The sequence below is a fragment of the Mustela putorius genome, unplaced genomic scaffold, assembly GCF_011764305.1.
Source record: "Mustela putorius furo isolate JIRA1106 unplaced genomic scaffold, ASM1176430v1.1 tig00003909_pilon_pilon_pilon, whole genome shotgun sequence".
Taxonomy (NCBI): Eukaryota; Metazoa; Chordata; class Mammalia; order Carnivora; family Mustelidae; genus Mustela; species Mustela putorius.
Genome location: NW_025422057.1, coordinates 6,253,432 through 6,270,264, shown reverse-complemented (window position 1 = coordinate 6,270,264; position 16,833 = coordinate 6,253,432). Strand labels below are relative to the sequence as shown.

Below are 16,833 nucleotides of genomic sequence, written 5' to 3'. Positions count from 1 at the left end.
CGACGAAGGCAAGACAGGATTCTGAATGCTGTCCTTCCGCCACGATGGACATTACGGAGAAGTAAGAGGTACTAGCATGTGCATGTTAATTTCTGGAATGGGTAAGTTGCAGCGATACAGAACAATGTGCTCGTTTGTAGGGAACCTACATTCAACTATTTGGGGTTGGTGGGACATCACGTTGGCAACTTACTCTCCAGGGGTCCAGGAAAGATTGAGTTCTTTGTATTGTAACTTAAGTTTTCTGGAAATTTCCTTCAAAATAAAAAGTATATAAAAGAAGAAACTATATAATCATCATATAGATGTATCATAATTTATTTAACTATTCCCCTATTGGGGGCTCTCCTTTTTCATGATTATAAATAATGCTATGATGTACATTCGCATATAAAAACCAATTCTTTTCTCCTGTTTTGGATTATTACCTTTGGCTAGATTATTAGGAAAGGGATTAGTGGGCCAGAGGGTACAAAGCTTATTTTTTAGAGCCTTATTTTTTAATTTTCAAAGATTTTATTTATTTTTTTAAGTAATCTCTATGGCCAACGTGGGGCTTGAACTCACAACCCTGAGATCAAGCATCGCATGCTCTACTGACTGAGCCAGCCAGGCATCAATGTAACAGAACTTCTGAATACATATGAACAAGTATTTCTGAAAATATATGACCCAAATTCTTATGCCATTTAGCAATATTTGAATTTATTTGTCTCATACCTTTACCAGGACAAGCAGGAGAGGCAGAAGGAGAGGGAGATAAATCCTCCAGCAGACTCCCTGCTGAGTGCAGAGCACGACTGGGGACTTGATCATGACCTGGACCTGAGACCAGGTCCCTGAGAGCATGACCTGAGCTGAAATCAAGAGTCAGACCCTTAACTGAATGAGCCACCCAGGAGCCTCTAAAATTGCCTTTTGTTATTCATAACAGATCTCTTTCCATTACACCTGAGTTTATGTTAATGGTGGTGTTGGAAAAGCCCTGAAGGATGGGGGCTTGTTGCCAGGGGAACCAACCTTGTGATTAGAGGGTAGTCTCTTGCCTCCAAGGAGAAGAGTGGGGCAGGAGGTTGAATTAATCACCAATGACCAATGACTTAATCAATCATGCCTCTGTAATGAATCCTTCATAAAAACCCAAATGGTGCCACAGAGAGGTGCTGGGTAGGCAGTGTACCAGGAGGGGGTGTGGAAGTGCATCCCTCCCCCCCCCCACCTTACTCTAGGCACCTCTTCCATCTGTTGTTCATTCCTGTCCTTTGAAATATCCTTCATAACACACAGGCAATAGTTAGTAAACCATGTGCCTGATTCTGGGAGCAAATGATCCAATCCAACCCACATTTGTGGGGACTATGGTAATAACAGAGACTACAGAAAAGAAGAAAAATAGTTTTTCATTCCCCAATGACTTAACCTTGTTTGTTTAAAAAAGAACAAGGGGTGCCTGGATAGCTCAGTGGGTTAAGCCTCTGCCTTCAACTCAGGTCATGATCACAGGGTCCTGGGATCGAGCCCCGCGTCAGGCTCTCTGCTCAGCAGGGAGCCTGCTTCCCTTCCTCTCTCTCTGCCTGCCTCTCTGTCTACTTGTGATCTCTGTCTGTCAAATAAATAAAATTTTTTTAAAAACCCAAAAAACTATAGTTTAAAATATGATATTTTGCTTATTATATTTATGAATAATTAGTCAAATATGCTGCTGGTAAGAGTATAGTGAAAGCTCTCTCTCTCAAATAAATAAGTAAAGCTTTCCAAAAAGAAGGGGGCAACTTCATCTTTCTTATCACTTAGCAAATACCAAGAGTTTTATAAAGGAGATTTGTCCCAGGGACAGGGACAGAGCCAAATACACATTTTTATTACAAATCACAACATCACAGTCATTTTTTTGGTGTTTTATCTTTACCTTGATTGCTTACCTAGAGAAGCAGTAGCATTTCCGACCACATACACTGACTTAGCATTCCATTTTTCTCTCAGAGAATGTTTCCAGACTGTAAAACATAGAATTAGATGAGAGCAGCGAACACCACAGTGGCCATCCGGACTGCTGCCCAGAGCTCCTTGTTCATCCTAAGACACTTGTGAACAAGGCAAACTATTAATAACCATGTATAAAGAACAGCATCTCAAACTAAAAATCCATTTTTATTCTGTTCATATTCGGCAGTCAAATTTCTAAAAATCACTTCATAAATGTTTCAGTATGCCTTGCTTAGAGTATTAACTATTCCACAGTTGTACTAGAAGCACTTTTAGTATGTACCAGAAAATAAACATAACTTGAAGAATGAATTTGCAGGTGACATTGAAGTTTAAAAATGTAAACTTTTATTAATTTTTTTTTTTAGTAATCTCTACACCCAACATTGGGGCTCACACTCATGATCCCAAGATCAAAAGTTGCAAGCCTGGGGGGGCACCTGGGTGGCTCAGTGGGTTAAAGCCTCTGCCTTCGGCTCAGGTCATGATCCCAGGATGCTGGGATCGAGCCCCGCATCGGGCTCTCTGCTCCGCAGGAAGCCTGCTTCCTCCTCTCTCTCTGCCTGCCTCTCTGCCTACTTGTGATCTCTCTGTCCAATAAATAAATAAAATCTTAAAAAAAAAAAAAGTTGCAAGCCTGGGGTACCTGGGTGGCTCAGTTGGTTAAGTGTCCGACTCTTGGTTTTGCCTCGGGTCATGATCTTGGGGTTGTGGAGTCGAGCCCTGTGTGGAGCTCCATGGGAAGTCTGCTTGAGATTCTCTCTCTCCCTTTCCGTCTGCCCCTCCCTTCTCTCCCCTCCCGGTAAAATAAATAAGATCTTAAAAAAAAAAAAAAAAGAGTCACACACTCTTCCAACTGTGCCCCCCAGGTGCCCCTAAAAATGCAGACTTTTAAAGAAAAAGTCACTGTTCTTTAAAAATAGCAACTTAGGGACACCTGGGTGCCTCAGTGGGTTGAGCCTCTGCCTTTGGCTCGGGCCATGATTTCAGGGTCCTGGGATTGAGCCCCGCGTTGGGCTCTCTGCTGAGTGGGGAGCCTGCTTCTCCCTCTCTGCCTGCCTCTCTGCCTACTTGCGATCTCTCTCTCTCTGAAATAAATAAATTTATTTAAATAAATTTACTTAAAAATAAATGAAAAATAAAAATAAAAATAGCAACTTAGTGTCTAATAGAGCAACACAACTGGTTTTATTCAGGACATGTATTTGAAAGCAGTCAAGAAACTATAATCTCGGATGTATACATTAAGTCAAAGTAAAGACCATAACTTTCCGGTTCGCGAGCAAACACAATTTAACAGAGAACATTACGATTTTAGGGCACAAACAAACAGCTTTAACTGTGGATTAAAGAAATACAAAGTGAAAATGAGCTGGATGAATACACGCTGAGGCCACCGGGTGTTCACTACTGTTGGAGAAGACAAGGACACACGAGTTCTCCCTTCCTACAATCCGATTAGGAGCGTAACTTTCCCGAACATTTAAGTGTTAGGCTACCCTTTACACTCCCATGGGAAATTTCATTTTATTAATTAACTAATTTATTTATTTTTAAAGATTTTTTTTTTAATGAGAGATTAATAGTTTTTTTTTTTTTAGGATTTTATTTATTTATTTGCAGAGACAGAGAGAGAGAGAGCGAGCACAGGCAGACAGAGAGGCAGGCAGAGGCAGAGGGAGAAGCAGGCTCCCTGCCGAGCAAGGAGCCCGAAGTGGGACTCGATCCCAGGACCCTGGGATCATGACCTGAGCCAAAGGCAGCTGCTTAACCAACTGAGCCACCCAGGCGTCCCTAAAGATTTGTATTTTTTTTTTTTTTTAAAGATTTTATTTATTTATTTGACAGAGAGAGATCACAGTAGGCAGAGAGGCAGGCAGAGAGAGGGGAAGGGAAGCAGGCTCCTGCTGAGCAGAGAGCCCGATGCGGGACTCGATCTCAGGACCCCGAGATCATGACCTGAGCCGAAGGCAGTGGCTTAACCCACTGAGCCACCCAGGCGCCCAAGATTTGTATTTTTTTAAAGTAATCTCTACACCGGACATGATGACCACAGTACGCATGCCTCTGGCCAGTGGTCCAGGAATACATGAGATGCCGAATGTATAGTATTTAACAGAGCCTGGCATACATTAGGCACTCTGTAAATGTTAGCAACGAAGCTATTTGATTGAAAGACTAATGTAGTTGTTCAGTCTGAAGCCTGGGCTCTGTTCCTGTGTTTTGATGGGGGAGGGAGGGAGGGAGGAAGTGGGAAGAAGGGACTGAGATGATCGTGTCATTGAGTGCCTGGCATGGCACCAGCCATTTTTGGATGTGCTTGGATTTTCTCATCATCTCTTCGAGTTAAGAGACTGCCACCAATATATTCTGAGAAGAGAAATGACCACCGGCAGATGAATCCCTCAGGGTCTGGGGACTTTGCGGGGCTGCCCTGTCTTTTCTTGCCCAAGGCAGCATCTGTCATGTGACACCACCAGGTGCCTGCTCTGGTCAGAGACCACGAGGCTAACCTGTCATTCTGTGTGGGACATTCAGAGTCTGCTTATAAGGAGAGAGGCCATTTTCTGCTTCCTCCAAAGGTTACACAAACATGAACTAGCTTGGTATGTAAATACTTTTTTGAGCTCAAAATCATTGAGATGTTTCAAGCCTGAACAATCTATTTCTGGAATCGGGTCTCCCTGCTCAGGAGAATCAGAGTAAAGGAAGTCCAGTGGAATTGAGGCGAGGCCCCTCACCTTCCGTTTTATTGTCTTTCTCCAAACACAGCTCCACTGCTTCCACTGCTCTGGGGCTGGTAAAAATGAGTCCTCCATAGCCTTCAGGATGAGACAGCTATGCACCAAACCGCAACAAAGACATTTTACACGACGGCCAAGTTCAACATTTTCCAGATTTCCACATGCTTCACAAAACTAATTCCTTCTATCCATCCACGCATCATTTATCCATCCACCCACTCTTCCATGGACACCTGCCGGGAGCTGACTAGATGCCTGGAACTATTCTAGGCCTTTCAGGGTGTGAACTCACTGTTCATGGCATTTCTCTCAAGCAGCTCACAGTCAAGGGGAGAGCCAGGAAAGAGCATGCAGGGTGGGAGTGTAGCAGGAGCGGGGGAGGGGCTCATCTGACCCAGCCGGGGCTTGGGTGGGATGCGGGCAGGAGGGCAGACTGGATCTGCATCTGTACTAAAGCTGGAACCTTCAAGGGGCGCTGGGGTGGTTCGGTTGGGTAAGCTGCCTGCTCTTGACTTTGGCCCAGGGTCCTGGAGGGAGCCTGGCATCGGGCTCCATGCTCAGAAGGGAGCTGGCTTAGAGAATTCTCTCTCCCTCTGCCTCCTCTTCCCCTTCACATTTTCTCCCTCCTTCTCTCTCCAGGGAAATAAATACATCTTTAAAAAAACCACTGGACTCTTCAAAGGGCAATATCCATGTTGAAGCCAAGATTTTCAAAGATAGTAACTGTGACAACATTTACTGAAAATTGCTCTTTTTACATATTGTGTCCCTCACTTGAAGTTCCCGAGGAGCTGCGTGAGGTTCCTGTCCTCTCATCAATGAAGACTTGGGCTTGGAGAGGCTGAGGAACTGGCCATGGTGAGAGGCAGGGCCAGGACTTGAACACGTGCCTTGTGCCCTGACTTCCTGTAGCATAGGGAGCTAGACAAGAGTCCAGAAAAGCCCTCAGGGGCCATGCTGGCTGGCGGGGATGGGAGAGGCTCCTGTGGAAACTCCAGTATCTGTGTGGCCACGAGGTCCAAGAAGCGATCTCAAGTAATGAGATCTCTGAGGCCTTTCAGGGCTGCTTCTGGAAGGGCACGTGGGTCTGGGTCCCTTTTAACCTCGTTCCCTCGGCACACAGCCCAGCGCATGAGGCGTTAACAGGTGCCGGACCAGTGTCTGTCGGGCACATTACTGAATGAATCGTGTAGTATTTGGCCCCAAACAAAGGAGAAAACAGGCTTTCTATAAAGAGCAAGAGGGGGATGCCTGGGTGGCTCAGTGGGTTAAAGCCCCTGCCTTTGGCTCAGGTCATGATCCCAGGGTCCTGAGATCTAGCCCCGCATAGGCTCTCTGCTCAGCAGGGAGCCTGCTTCCTCCTCTCTCTCTGCCTGCCTCTCTGCCTACTTGTGATCTCTGTCTGTCAAATAAATAAATAAAATTAAAAATTTTTAAAGAGCAAGAGGGGTGAACCTGGTGCTAAAGGTGGCACGGAGCCCTGGAACATGGCTAGGCACCCCTAGTCCATGAAACCAGCTGGCTCTTCCCCCACGTGTCTAGAACAGGGCTCCTGGGAGATGCCCTGAAGGTGCTCCCCTTTTGGGACAGGGTGCTTGCTGGAGAGGGCTGCCTGAGCACTGAAGCTTTGATGGCAAACATCTAGAAGGCTTTACTAAGATTAGTGTCGGGCAGGACGGATCCCTGCTCCCCCTGGTGGCAGACCTGACATTGTGGGGGAGCATCGGTCTTACCCCAGTGGCCCAACCTGGGGCCTCTAAAATAGTGAAGTGCGTGGTCAGGACAGGTGGGTGAACCGGAGGACGGACTGGAAAGGCCTGCACGGCTGTGAGCCCCCTCCCCAGACCCTGCCTCCAGATCAGGGTGGCTTCCTGGAGGATCTGGGGACTGTCACAGGGACAGACTCATAGCCCCGTGCACTGGAGCCTGGGGAGGCTGCGCTGCCCTTGTCTGCAAGTCTGGTAGTAAAACGAGGGAGCAGTGAAGAAATACTTCCAGCTCGGGTTGGCAAGGGGTCTAAAGACTCAGAAATTATGGTACTCAGACACCGACAGAACTTACCTTTTCAGAAAAACTGGGAAGAGACAAAAACTCAAATGATAAAACAGGGATCAGAGTGGCTTCGAGTCCATATAATCCTAATTCCTGCAAATACAAGAATACAGTTCCAGGTTGGCTAGGGTTGTTTGGAAAGTAAGGAAAAGGGTCACAGGACCAACTTAGTCTGTGTCAGCTCCTCAGAGGGTTCACAGACCCCCCACCTGTCCCCCCCCCCCCCATTAGCTTCCTTAGGAAGACAGTGTGGTGCTGGGTGGGACCCAGAGCCTCAGGCACTTACCCTGATGTACGGATCTTGGCCACAGTCATCTTCCTTGGCGTCTTTCAGTAAGAGAACTTTCATTATGGCCCGGCAGTCCTTGCAGGGCACTGGGACAGAGCAGGGAGACAGATGGATCTTAATTAGATCTTAGGAACTCTTCCTAAGCAATGTCAGATGGGACAGGAGCACAGGAGGAAGGTCATCAACTGCTTGCTGAGATGACTGACCTATCCCTCATCCGCAATGACTTGGCGTTAATGGGCTTGTTCCTTCTGAAGCCCCTGTCACTGATAAGGCCAAGGGACAGCATGCTGGCACTTGATATCACTTGGAAAGGCAGATGAAAGCCATTAGGGAAAGCCGGTGTCCTGGCCACATATTTAAGGCTCCTGAAGAGGACTGATAAAATTTTGGGGTTGTATCATTAACAAATAGACAAATTATTTTAAAGAAATAAAGAATTACTCCATCTCAAGATAAATGTACTAAGAAGTTAATAAGCTTTTTAGGAAATAGTTATATTGATCCTTCTACTTCTCAAATGATGTTTTATAAATGGTGCCAAGTATGAGATCTCTTTTAGAAGTTTTTTAACAACCTGGAAAAGAATTTGTTGATATCTTTCGAAAGCCTTGTATACTTTATACTCTTTCTTCTTATGATTTCACTTCTAAGAATAAGTACTAAGGTGATATTCATAAAAGTGTGCAAAGACTAACATAAAGATGTTCATCCTGGATCCTGGCATATGTGACGTAACAGCACTGTGTAAGTTTCAGCTCACATCAGCTGTTCATCTGATACATTTATTTGCTACAATCTGATTACTACCATAGCAGCTCAGCTAAAGCCTCTGCCACGCCTCCTGATAATGATTTCTTTTTTGCAGTGAGAACAATTAAGATCAACTCTCCTAAGAAACTTGGAAGTCTGTAGTAGACTACTGTTGACTGTAATCACTATGTTGTGTATTAGGTGTCCAAGATGTACTCCTCTTCTAGTTGCAAGATTGTATCCTGGTATTTATAGTGGGAACAAAGTAAATGTCCAACAGAGAGGCCAAGGTAGATATGTAAAATTATTAAAATATTAGTAACTTTAGTTACATGGATTATTTAATCACAAAATGTGAAGTTAAAGAAGTATAATGCATGAATAGTATGGTTTTATAAATATTATATATGCATATTTATGAGAGAATATGCATCCAAATACTAATAACTACTTCTGGGTGGCAGGATAGGGTGATTATTTTCTTGTTTACCTCTTTCTGTATTATCCATTTTTTTTTTACAATAAACATTCTTTTTTTTTTTTTTTTTTATCAAGGGGGTGGAATTTAATATGACAACCCCAAAGGCCTCAAAATAAATGTTGCTAGAGACCTGCAGAATAAACTCCGCCTGAAATGTGGATTACTATCCTGTAAGTAGCATTAGGCCCACCAGCTGGTTACTGACCGAGTATTACACAGTGGTTGATAGTCAGCGTGTATTGTGTGAAGCAGGAATGGGTTAACTCTGGGAGCCATTACTTGTGAGTTATTACCGAATAGGTTTCTGGAACATTAAAATATCTACGGGACGCCTTAGAAAAATCTGGCTCAAAATGAATTGCTTTGTATCTAAGCAACCGGCCCTGGGTGAACAAATAATAATCATGAAATCAAGTTCTAATTACTGCTGCTGTCGAGCTGTGAGCTAGAGAAACTGGGGATTTGGAGAAATGGGCAGTTCTGTTCCTATCATTTCTTGGAATTACTTGGAATGTGTCTCACATAGAAATTAGGAACCGGCCTTTCTGAGATGGGCACATGCAGGTGTCAAACCGGTGAGGCTCAAGTCCGCAATTATTCCCAAATGCTAACGTAGGTGGTGCTATGAAGGCATTTTGGAGATAGGATAAAGCCTATCATCAGGTGGCTTTTTGCCAGGGAGATTATTCTAGATAATCTGGGGGGGCCTCCTCCAGTCAGTGGCTTTAAGAGCAGAACGAAGGCTTCGCTGGGAAAGAATTTACAGCTGTGGACACAGCTTCCTCTGCTGCCCGAGCTGGCCCACCCTTCTTGGCAGCTTGCACTCAGCCTGCACTGGGGGTCTCAGACTCGCCTGGCAGCCCCCGCAGTGGCACCAGGCAGTGCCTCGAAGCAGGTCCTAATCCATATCCCCCACGAGCTCTGTATCCTTGGTTGAACCCAGACTAATCCCAAGAGCTCCTTCTGGGGCTCCAGGAATCTGTATGTCACTGAGTGGCAGGTAAAATTTAGCATTATGAGGTAATACATACATGTTTCCAGGCCCACAAAACAAGCCAGGATTGTGAGGATTAGAAGGTGGATGCAAGTTGCTGTTGGAAGCAGTTGGTCCCGGGCCGCAGACCTCAGCCCCACCATGTCCCCACCATGGCTTGAGGTTCTGGGATGCGTATCCCCAAGATTTCAAAGGATACATTTAGTGGTATTTCCAAATTCCAAGAGCCAATCTCTCTCAAGTGTTTCTACATGTTCTCAGAAACTGACATCCGGAATCTGTCTTGGGGAGATTAGGTCCACATTATGCATTGGGGGTGGGGCACAAGTTCAAGTCTACCAAGTGGTAGGAGGTGATGTGGGAGAGATGACTGGGTGCTGATAGCTGGTTGCTGGTCCAGGGCCAGCACTCTGAGAAAGCAGCATCTTAGTTGAGATCTGAATGACAACAGCCACGAGGAGAAGCGTTCAAATGTCAGGAAGGGGCTGGGTACGCTCCCGGGAGAGAAGGGTACACAGGGCTCTGGTGGGAAGGCAGGTGGACTTGGGACACTGTGAGATATGGGAATCCGCGGACAGCTGTAAGCAGGACTGGCAGCAATGGTATTCATGCCTGAGAAAGGCCTCCAGCAGAGCAGGCAGTGGTGGCGGCTGGCTTCGGCAGTGGGGCCCTTAGGAGGGGGCTGGCCCAGGGACTCACCCTAAAGACAGGGTTAACAGGACACAGGGGTGTAATTCATGGTGAAATTATCTGCCCACCGCCTGACGACTGGGACTAGGTGACAATGTCTTTCTTCTTCGAATACCACCTACACTCTGGGTTTGTTCGGTGTAATCCTATCTGTGAGCTAACAAGTATTTCTAGACCATTACTATGTCCTAGGCACTGGGGATACGATATGATTCCTGCCTCCTACTGGCGGGAGGGTAAAACAGACACTTTACAAATAAGTAAAAGTGATGGCAGAGTCAGTGTGATACGTGCCGCGAAAACAAGTCACGGTGCTCTGGAGGCGTAAGTGGCAAGTCTCACTTGAATTGGAGTGGGGGGCCGAGGATGCTGGGAGCCCCCAGATGCCGACCCTTCCTTTCTCACTCATAGAAATGGAATCCCTCATTAGTAATAAGGCACACGGTTGCCCAAAATAAAAACATGTGCCTGGATGTGGCCAGGGGACTAGCCTCTGGCCCACAGGATCTACGTGGGAGTGATGTGCACACTTTGTGGGGCCCATCCTGAGAGGGAGGTGCCCTGGCCCTACTCCTTCCCCCCTGCCTCCCTGCTGGCTGGGATGTGGATGCAATATCTGGGCCTTTCTTTGGTCTGTGAGAAGCTGCAGTAATGCCACCATCTAAACTCCTGTGACTGGAGAAAGCCATTTGGATGTAAGTCAGGGATTCTAGGCACAGAAGTCATTCCTCACTCGCAGGGCAGCTGGCTGAGGTCACCCACATCTGTGCCGTTACAAACCCATGCACCTTGGCTGTCCCATGAGCCAGTCCTCCCCTGGCTGCTATTTCCTCTGCTAAGGGCGGTGTCCGTCACCTAGTCCCTGGGCCTTTGCTAGACTCTTTGGCTCTGCAGAACCTTTTGGGACTCACCCCCCGACCCCAACACCCCCCATCACCTGCAGACCTTTCTCTGAGCCTTTGGATTCTGCCCTGGGCTGAATGTGCTAACAGTACAGTGAACGGTTCCCGTCAATTAGGGGAAACATTCTCGAAACAATATCAACTTTAAATCTTCAGTTACTAAGAAAATTAGTAATTTGTGAACATGATTATCTTTGTGGACTTATCAGGTGATTTCTTTCTCACTGAACTTGATGACACGGGGATCTGGCAGGGCACAGAGTCTCCAGCAAGGATTCCTCTTAACTCTGCATTAGAGGTGCTCTGAGCAATGGCAGGAAAGAATAAGGGTGTCCGATTTTTATCTGCCAAGTCCAGCAGCACATCTCATGGAACCTCTTAATGGTAATTGTCAGGAAGCCATCAATCTTATTACCTAAGACAACCACAAAGTAGAACCCAGAAGACACATTTTCTTTATTTGCAGTGGGTCGACTGGGTTTGCTTTCAACTGTTTGCATTATTGAACTAAGCCCTTTGCACCAGAGTCGTACTTTTTATCTTCATGCCTTTCTGTTTTCCCAAACACTGGGGTGTGCAAAGTCTGTGAGAGGCAGCCTCGTATGGGGGTTAGGAATAGTGTCCAGAGCCAGACTGCCTGAGTGGGAACCCCACCCACCTCTGCCGCTGACCAGTTCTGGGACTTTGGATGAGTTTTGTCCTCCATAGGCCAGCTTCCTCACCCCTAAAACAGGACAAACCTCGTAGACTTAATGCAAATAAAGCATTAGATCAGTCCCTGGCGGACAGTAAGTGCTCAGTAACTGTGGCAGCGGTCATTGCTATGTCCTTCCAGTCGCTCAGCAACCTACGGCTGGATAGGGCAGAGCTTATTCCCACTTAATGGGGGAAGAAAAGAAGATCACATCATGCACAATAAAGCTACTATCGGATCCCTGACCCTCAGCCCTGTGCTGGTTCAGTGACACCACACTTCCCTCCTGTTACCCCAAAGAGAAAGCGGAAAGCAGACATGAGAACAGGACAGGAGACATAAATTTATAAACAAGCGCCTTCCCATTGCTGTTAAGATCAGCAAAGTCCCCAACACAACCTGCGAAGGCCCAGTGTCTTCCAGGCCCTTGTCTCCGCTCTCTCCTGTGCACTCCGGCCGCCCCCGACTTCTCTGCATCCCTCAGGCTTGCCCCCCTCAGAGCTTCTAGTGCCAACTCCTACTCGGCCTCCAGGGCTGGGGTAAACATCACTGCCTCACAGTTAGGATGTGGTTTGGCGGCTCTAAGAGATCCAAGCGAACAATGGCTGAAACGGGAGAGAACTGTGTCACGGCTGCCTGGTGGCCCCGTCATGCAGAGGGGATGTGCTCCTTCTGCCTTGTTCTTCCAACATCCCCAGGCAGAAGAGGAGCTCGGAGCTGGGCACCAGACCTGCTCCGGCCATGCTAAGGACTTTGCTGTTTATCCTGAGTGAGATGTGATGCCACTGGGGAAGCACAGGGCTGATGTGCTCTGACTTCTATTCCAGTAAGGTTACTTGCAGCTGTGAGGAGAAAAGACTCAAAGTAGGCAGGAGGAAGAATGGAGAGGCTCTCAGAACAGACTAGGTGGGGGCCGCCTGCGTGGCTCAGTCCGTGAAGTATCAGACTCGATTTCAGCTCAGGTCATCATGTCAGGGTTGTGAGATCAAGTCCCAGGTTGGGCCCTGCGCTGAGTATGGAGCCTGTTTAAGACTCTCTCTTCCTCTGACCATTCATACGCCCTCTTAAAAATAAATAAATAAATAAAATATGGAAAAGAACAGTCTAGGTGAGAGCGGGTACAGGTGTGTGCTAGGCAGACAAAGTGGGGAGGAGTGTACTTGGATGTGTTTTGAAGGCGGAGCCAATAGCATCTGCTTCGGCTAGATGCAAGGTAGAGGAAAGAGGAGCCAGGTTTCGAACCTGAACCATGGGGAGAATGGCAGCACTGTTAGGAGATGGGAATGGATGGGACAAAAATTCACTTGGGACCATATTATGTTTGAGGACGCCTATTCCCCACCAAGGTGCCCTAGCCCATTTGTGCACTGTGAATGAGTTCTAGGCATGTCTGCAGGCTTGATCCCCTCAGCCCTTGCGGCCGCTGGTAGGGCCCAGGTTCCTAGAACCACAGTGCACTCGTCCCACGCCCACCCCGGCCAGGGCTGGCTGCCTTTCCCTGCAAACTGCACAGGTCATCTGTTTCTTCCAATGTGCTGTCTAATAAGTATTAGCATTTTCTTGGTATGCTGTAATGTTAAAAAAGTTGGAGAGTACCAGCATTAAATGTCCAAATGAAGAAACTAGGTAGGCAATTCGGGCTCCGTGGGGAGTCAGGTCAGAAGACAAAGATCTGGGAGTTGTCAGTGTATACAGGGTATCTGAGGTCTGAGGACCTGGTGAGACCACGGTGAGAAAACAAGGACAGAGCCCTACAGCACCCATGCGATGCCAGATCCAGTGTGAGCAGAGAGCAGAGGAGACCCTAGCAAAGGAAAAGGAACACAGACTGGGGTGAGCCTTAGTCACGCCATAACAGAATTCCACAGACTGGGGGCTTTCACAGTAGACTTGATTTCTTTTGTGCTGGGGCCTGGAAGTCCAAAAACCAAGGTTCCCTCACGGTTGGTTCCTGGTGAGAGCTGTCTTGTTGGCTTCCGGCCTGCTGTGGTCTCGGTGCCTGCTCACGAGGCCTCTCCTCTGTGTGCGTGCAGAAGGAGCGTGCTGGTGTCTTCCTTGTCTTCCAAGATTAGGATTAGGGCTCCACCTAATGGGTAGAGTCGTAGGGCTGGACCTCTCATGACCTCATTTAATCTTTATGACCTCTTTTTTCTCCTTCTTCCTTTTACCACCCCCCCCCAGCAGGTACCATGCCCAACATGAGGCTTAAACTGATGACCCTGAATCAAAGTCATGCTCAACCAGGCATGACCCTTCATTGCCTCTTCAAAGGCTCTATATCCAAATAAAGTCCCATCGGGGATTTCGGCTTCGATCTAAGGAATTTGGGGGGGACACAAGATAACCATAACTTAATGCAGAAAGTCCTGTTGCTCTTCCAGCAGTAACAACCACTGCTTCCCCCCCTTTTTAAGGTTTTATTTATTTATTAGAGAGGGAGGGAGGGAGGGAGAAAAAGCACAGGCAGGGGGAATAGCAGAGCGAGAAGCAGGCTCCCCACTTAGCAAGCAGCCCAGTGAGGAACTTGATCCTAGGACTCTGTGATCATGACCTGAGCCAAAGGCAGATGCTTAACCAACTGAGCCATCCAGGGGTTCCAAGAGCTGCCCTTTTAGTGAGCATTTACTCTGAGCAATTTATGGGGCTAAGCATTTTACGTTGCAGGATCTCAATCCTCTTTTAAACCAGAAAGGGTAGGTATTATTATCCTTCTTCCACAGAAGTGGAAACCAAAACTCCGATGTGCCCAAGTTCACACAGCACACTGAGTGGCAGGGGTAGGATTTAATCCCAGTCTGAAGCCCGTGCCCATTCCCTAAGCACTCGCACCACTTCTGAATTCCTGTAAGACATTCTATGCTACTTCACACTCCACACTGGGAGCTAATCTGAGGACACAAAGTGAGGTTTTTCCCTTGATCTTTTCTCAACGCAATACATGTTCCCTGGAAAATTTGCAAACTACAAAAAAGTACAGTCCTTCAAAAAACAGCAAACACAGAAAGAATTACCGTATGATCCAACAGTTCCACTTCTGGGTATACACACCCAAAAATGTAAAAGCAGAAACTTAATCAGGTATTTGTACATCCAAGTTCACAGCAGTGTTATTCACAATAGTCAAAAAGTAGAAGCAACCCAAGTACCCACCAATGGACGAATGGATAGACAAAATGAGATATATATATGTATAACGGAATATCATTCAGCCTTAAAAAGTAAATTCTGACACATGCTACAACATGGATGAACCATGAGCAATTTATGCTAAGTGAAATAAGCAATCACAGAAAAAATACTACAAGATTCCCCTAAAGTAGTCAAATTCAGAGACGGAGAACAGAATCATGGTTTCCAGGGACCGGGCAAGGAGGAAACGGGAGTTATTGTTTGACAGAGTTCTAGTTTTGCAAGATGAAGAAGGTCTGGGAACGGGTGATGGTTGTTGCATAACAAAGTCAATATCCTTGATGCCAGTAAACTGTATGTTTAGAAATGATTAATATGATAAATTTTGTTATGTTTGTTTTACTACAAGAAAGTAGTAAAAGAAACCGAAAAGATTATCCATGATGTCTGAGTGCAACTCTGTTGATAGGCTGGCCCTGTGCCTTTGAGTCTTTTTTTAATTTTAGCCTTATGGTATCTCTATTTATTTATTTATTTATTTATTTTTAACAGCTTCCTGTCTTGTACATTTCAGAAAAATGTTTTTACGTAGTTGTGTATGTGGATGGAAAGGGGGCATTTTAAGTTATCCCATCAGAAGTGAATCCCTGATATGCATGTCTATCAATATCTAGGCTGTGGCCTGGTAGCAGAGACTCTAAGGAACGATGAAACCACAGAACACAATCATGGGGCTCCAGGGACCCTCACCTTATCCTGACTACACTTCCTACTGCTGAAGGATCACTGAGCTTTTCAGGCTTCTGCTTAAAGCTGGGCAGCAGCCCCCTCACTACAAGGGGCAGCTCCTTCCATATTTAGAATTAGAGGTATCCAACCCACTTTTCTAATTTTACAGAGGAAAAAAAAAAACAAACAAAACCATAGGCCTCCTTCTCAGATACCTGATTTCTTCTAATTAAGGACTTTCCTTCCAAATAGCCTTTACAATGAATAGCTGCATACTGGTAGCCCGTGAGATAAACCTGACTGGGGACTAAGTTTTATTTGGCACAGGTGTTACAAATCGGGATCGATCTTGTCGAACTCCAGGATCTCTTGAAGTATAAAGACCTGACGGCACTGGGACAGCAAGTCCCCTCCGCCACAACTGGCTGCTGCAGCCACAACTGGCTGCTGCACTGTCTATCTGACCACAGTCCCCTCCACTCTGTTCTCTCAAACAAAGAAGGCTCTGCTCCGTAGTTCCGATTTCCCCCCAATGGACCTGAAGCATTTAAGGTTATTGCCTATCTTAAAGTTTGTCAAGAAATGAGCTTAAAGAGCGTCGGTTGGGGGCAGGGCTTCGGTGAGATTCATTCAACCGCGGACCAGACCACGCTACCGACGGTGCTGGGGGACCCAAGCCCGGCCTTGCAGGTACCTGCGCGAGCCTGACGACCTGCCATCCGCGTTCGGTCGCTGCCCCGGGGCCACGGCCCCCGCCCTGACCAGCAGCGGCCTCGGGGTTCCGCTCCCCACTCGTCACGCTCTGGCTGGCGCCACAGGCTAGCCTTGCGCGTCCGCGGGGCTCAGTGTCATCGTCGGCCCGTGGGCGGCGACACCTACCTCGCCGGGCTGCGGGGGCCAGAAAGGGTACGCGCTGGGCCAGTTCCCAGCACTCGGGGGGCGCCCGATCGGGGGCGGTATCTCCCGGTGCAGATGAATCCGCAGTGCCTCGACGGGACAGAGGAACCGGGTGGGCGGCCCCCTCACCACGTGGTCTCCGCTGCCATGGAGACAGCCAACGCGCAGCCACGCGGCCTCAGGCGGGAGACCAGGGGTTGCCGAAGCCGAGCGGCTTACAGCTGGAGCGCGCGCATGCGCAGACAGCCAGGCCCGGGGAGGGCGGGCCCAGATGGATCGAACCACTGAGCGAAGGGGAGCGGGAGCGTTGGTAGGAATCAGGGAGGATGGAGAGGGGGGAAGAAAATGGCAAATGGGACCTGAAACTTGACTTGACTCTTAGGCATCACGGCCGTGGAATCCATCAGGGGCCCTGGACTGACGCCGACTCAGCGGCGAGGCTGTCCGTCGTCTGACACCCGCCGCGGCTTGTGTGGGCGTGTCCGGAAGGGCG

General features: G+C 47.5%; 1 protein-coding gene across 6 annotated transcripts in view; it reads right to left on the bottom strand.

Moving 5' to 3' along the window:
- Positions 1-16,828, bottom strand: part of UROS (uroporphyrinogen III synthase) — a 30,223-nt gene extending 13,395 nt beyond the window's left edge. Inside the window, exons 1-6 of one of the 6 annotated variants that reach the window (XM_013055713.2) lie at positions 16,323-16,635; positions 7,278-7,449; positions 7,069-7,157; positions 6,792-6,875; positions 4,728-4,824; positions 1,923-1,997 (exon numbers count right to left, since the gene is read on the bottom strand). In XM_013055713.2, coding sequence (XP_012911167.1) covers positions 1,923-1,997; positions 4,728-4,824; positions 6,792-6,875; positions 7,069-7,131 — 319 coding nt within the window. In that variant the 5' untranslated portion in view covers positions 7,132-7,157; positions 7,278-7,449; positions 16,323-16,635. The other 5 variants (XM_013055712.2, XM_013055711.2, XM_013055710.2 and 2 more) reach the window with 5 other exon arrangements.
- Positions 16,829-16,833: the final 5 nt, after the last annotated feature.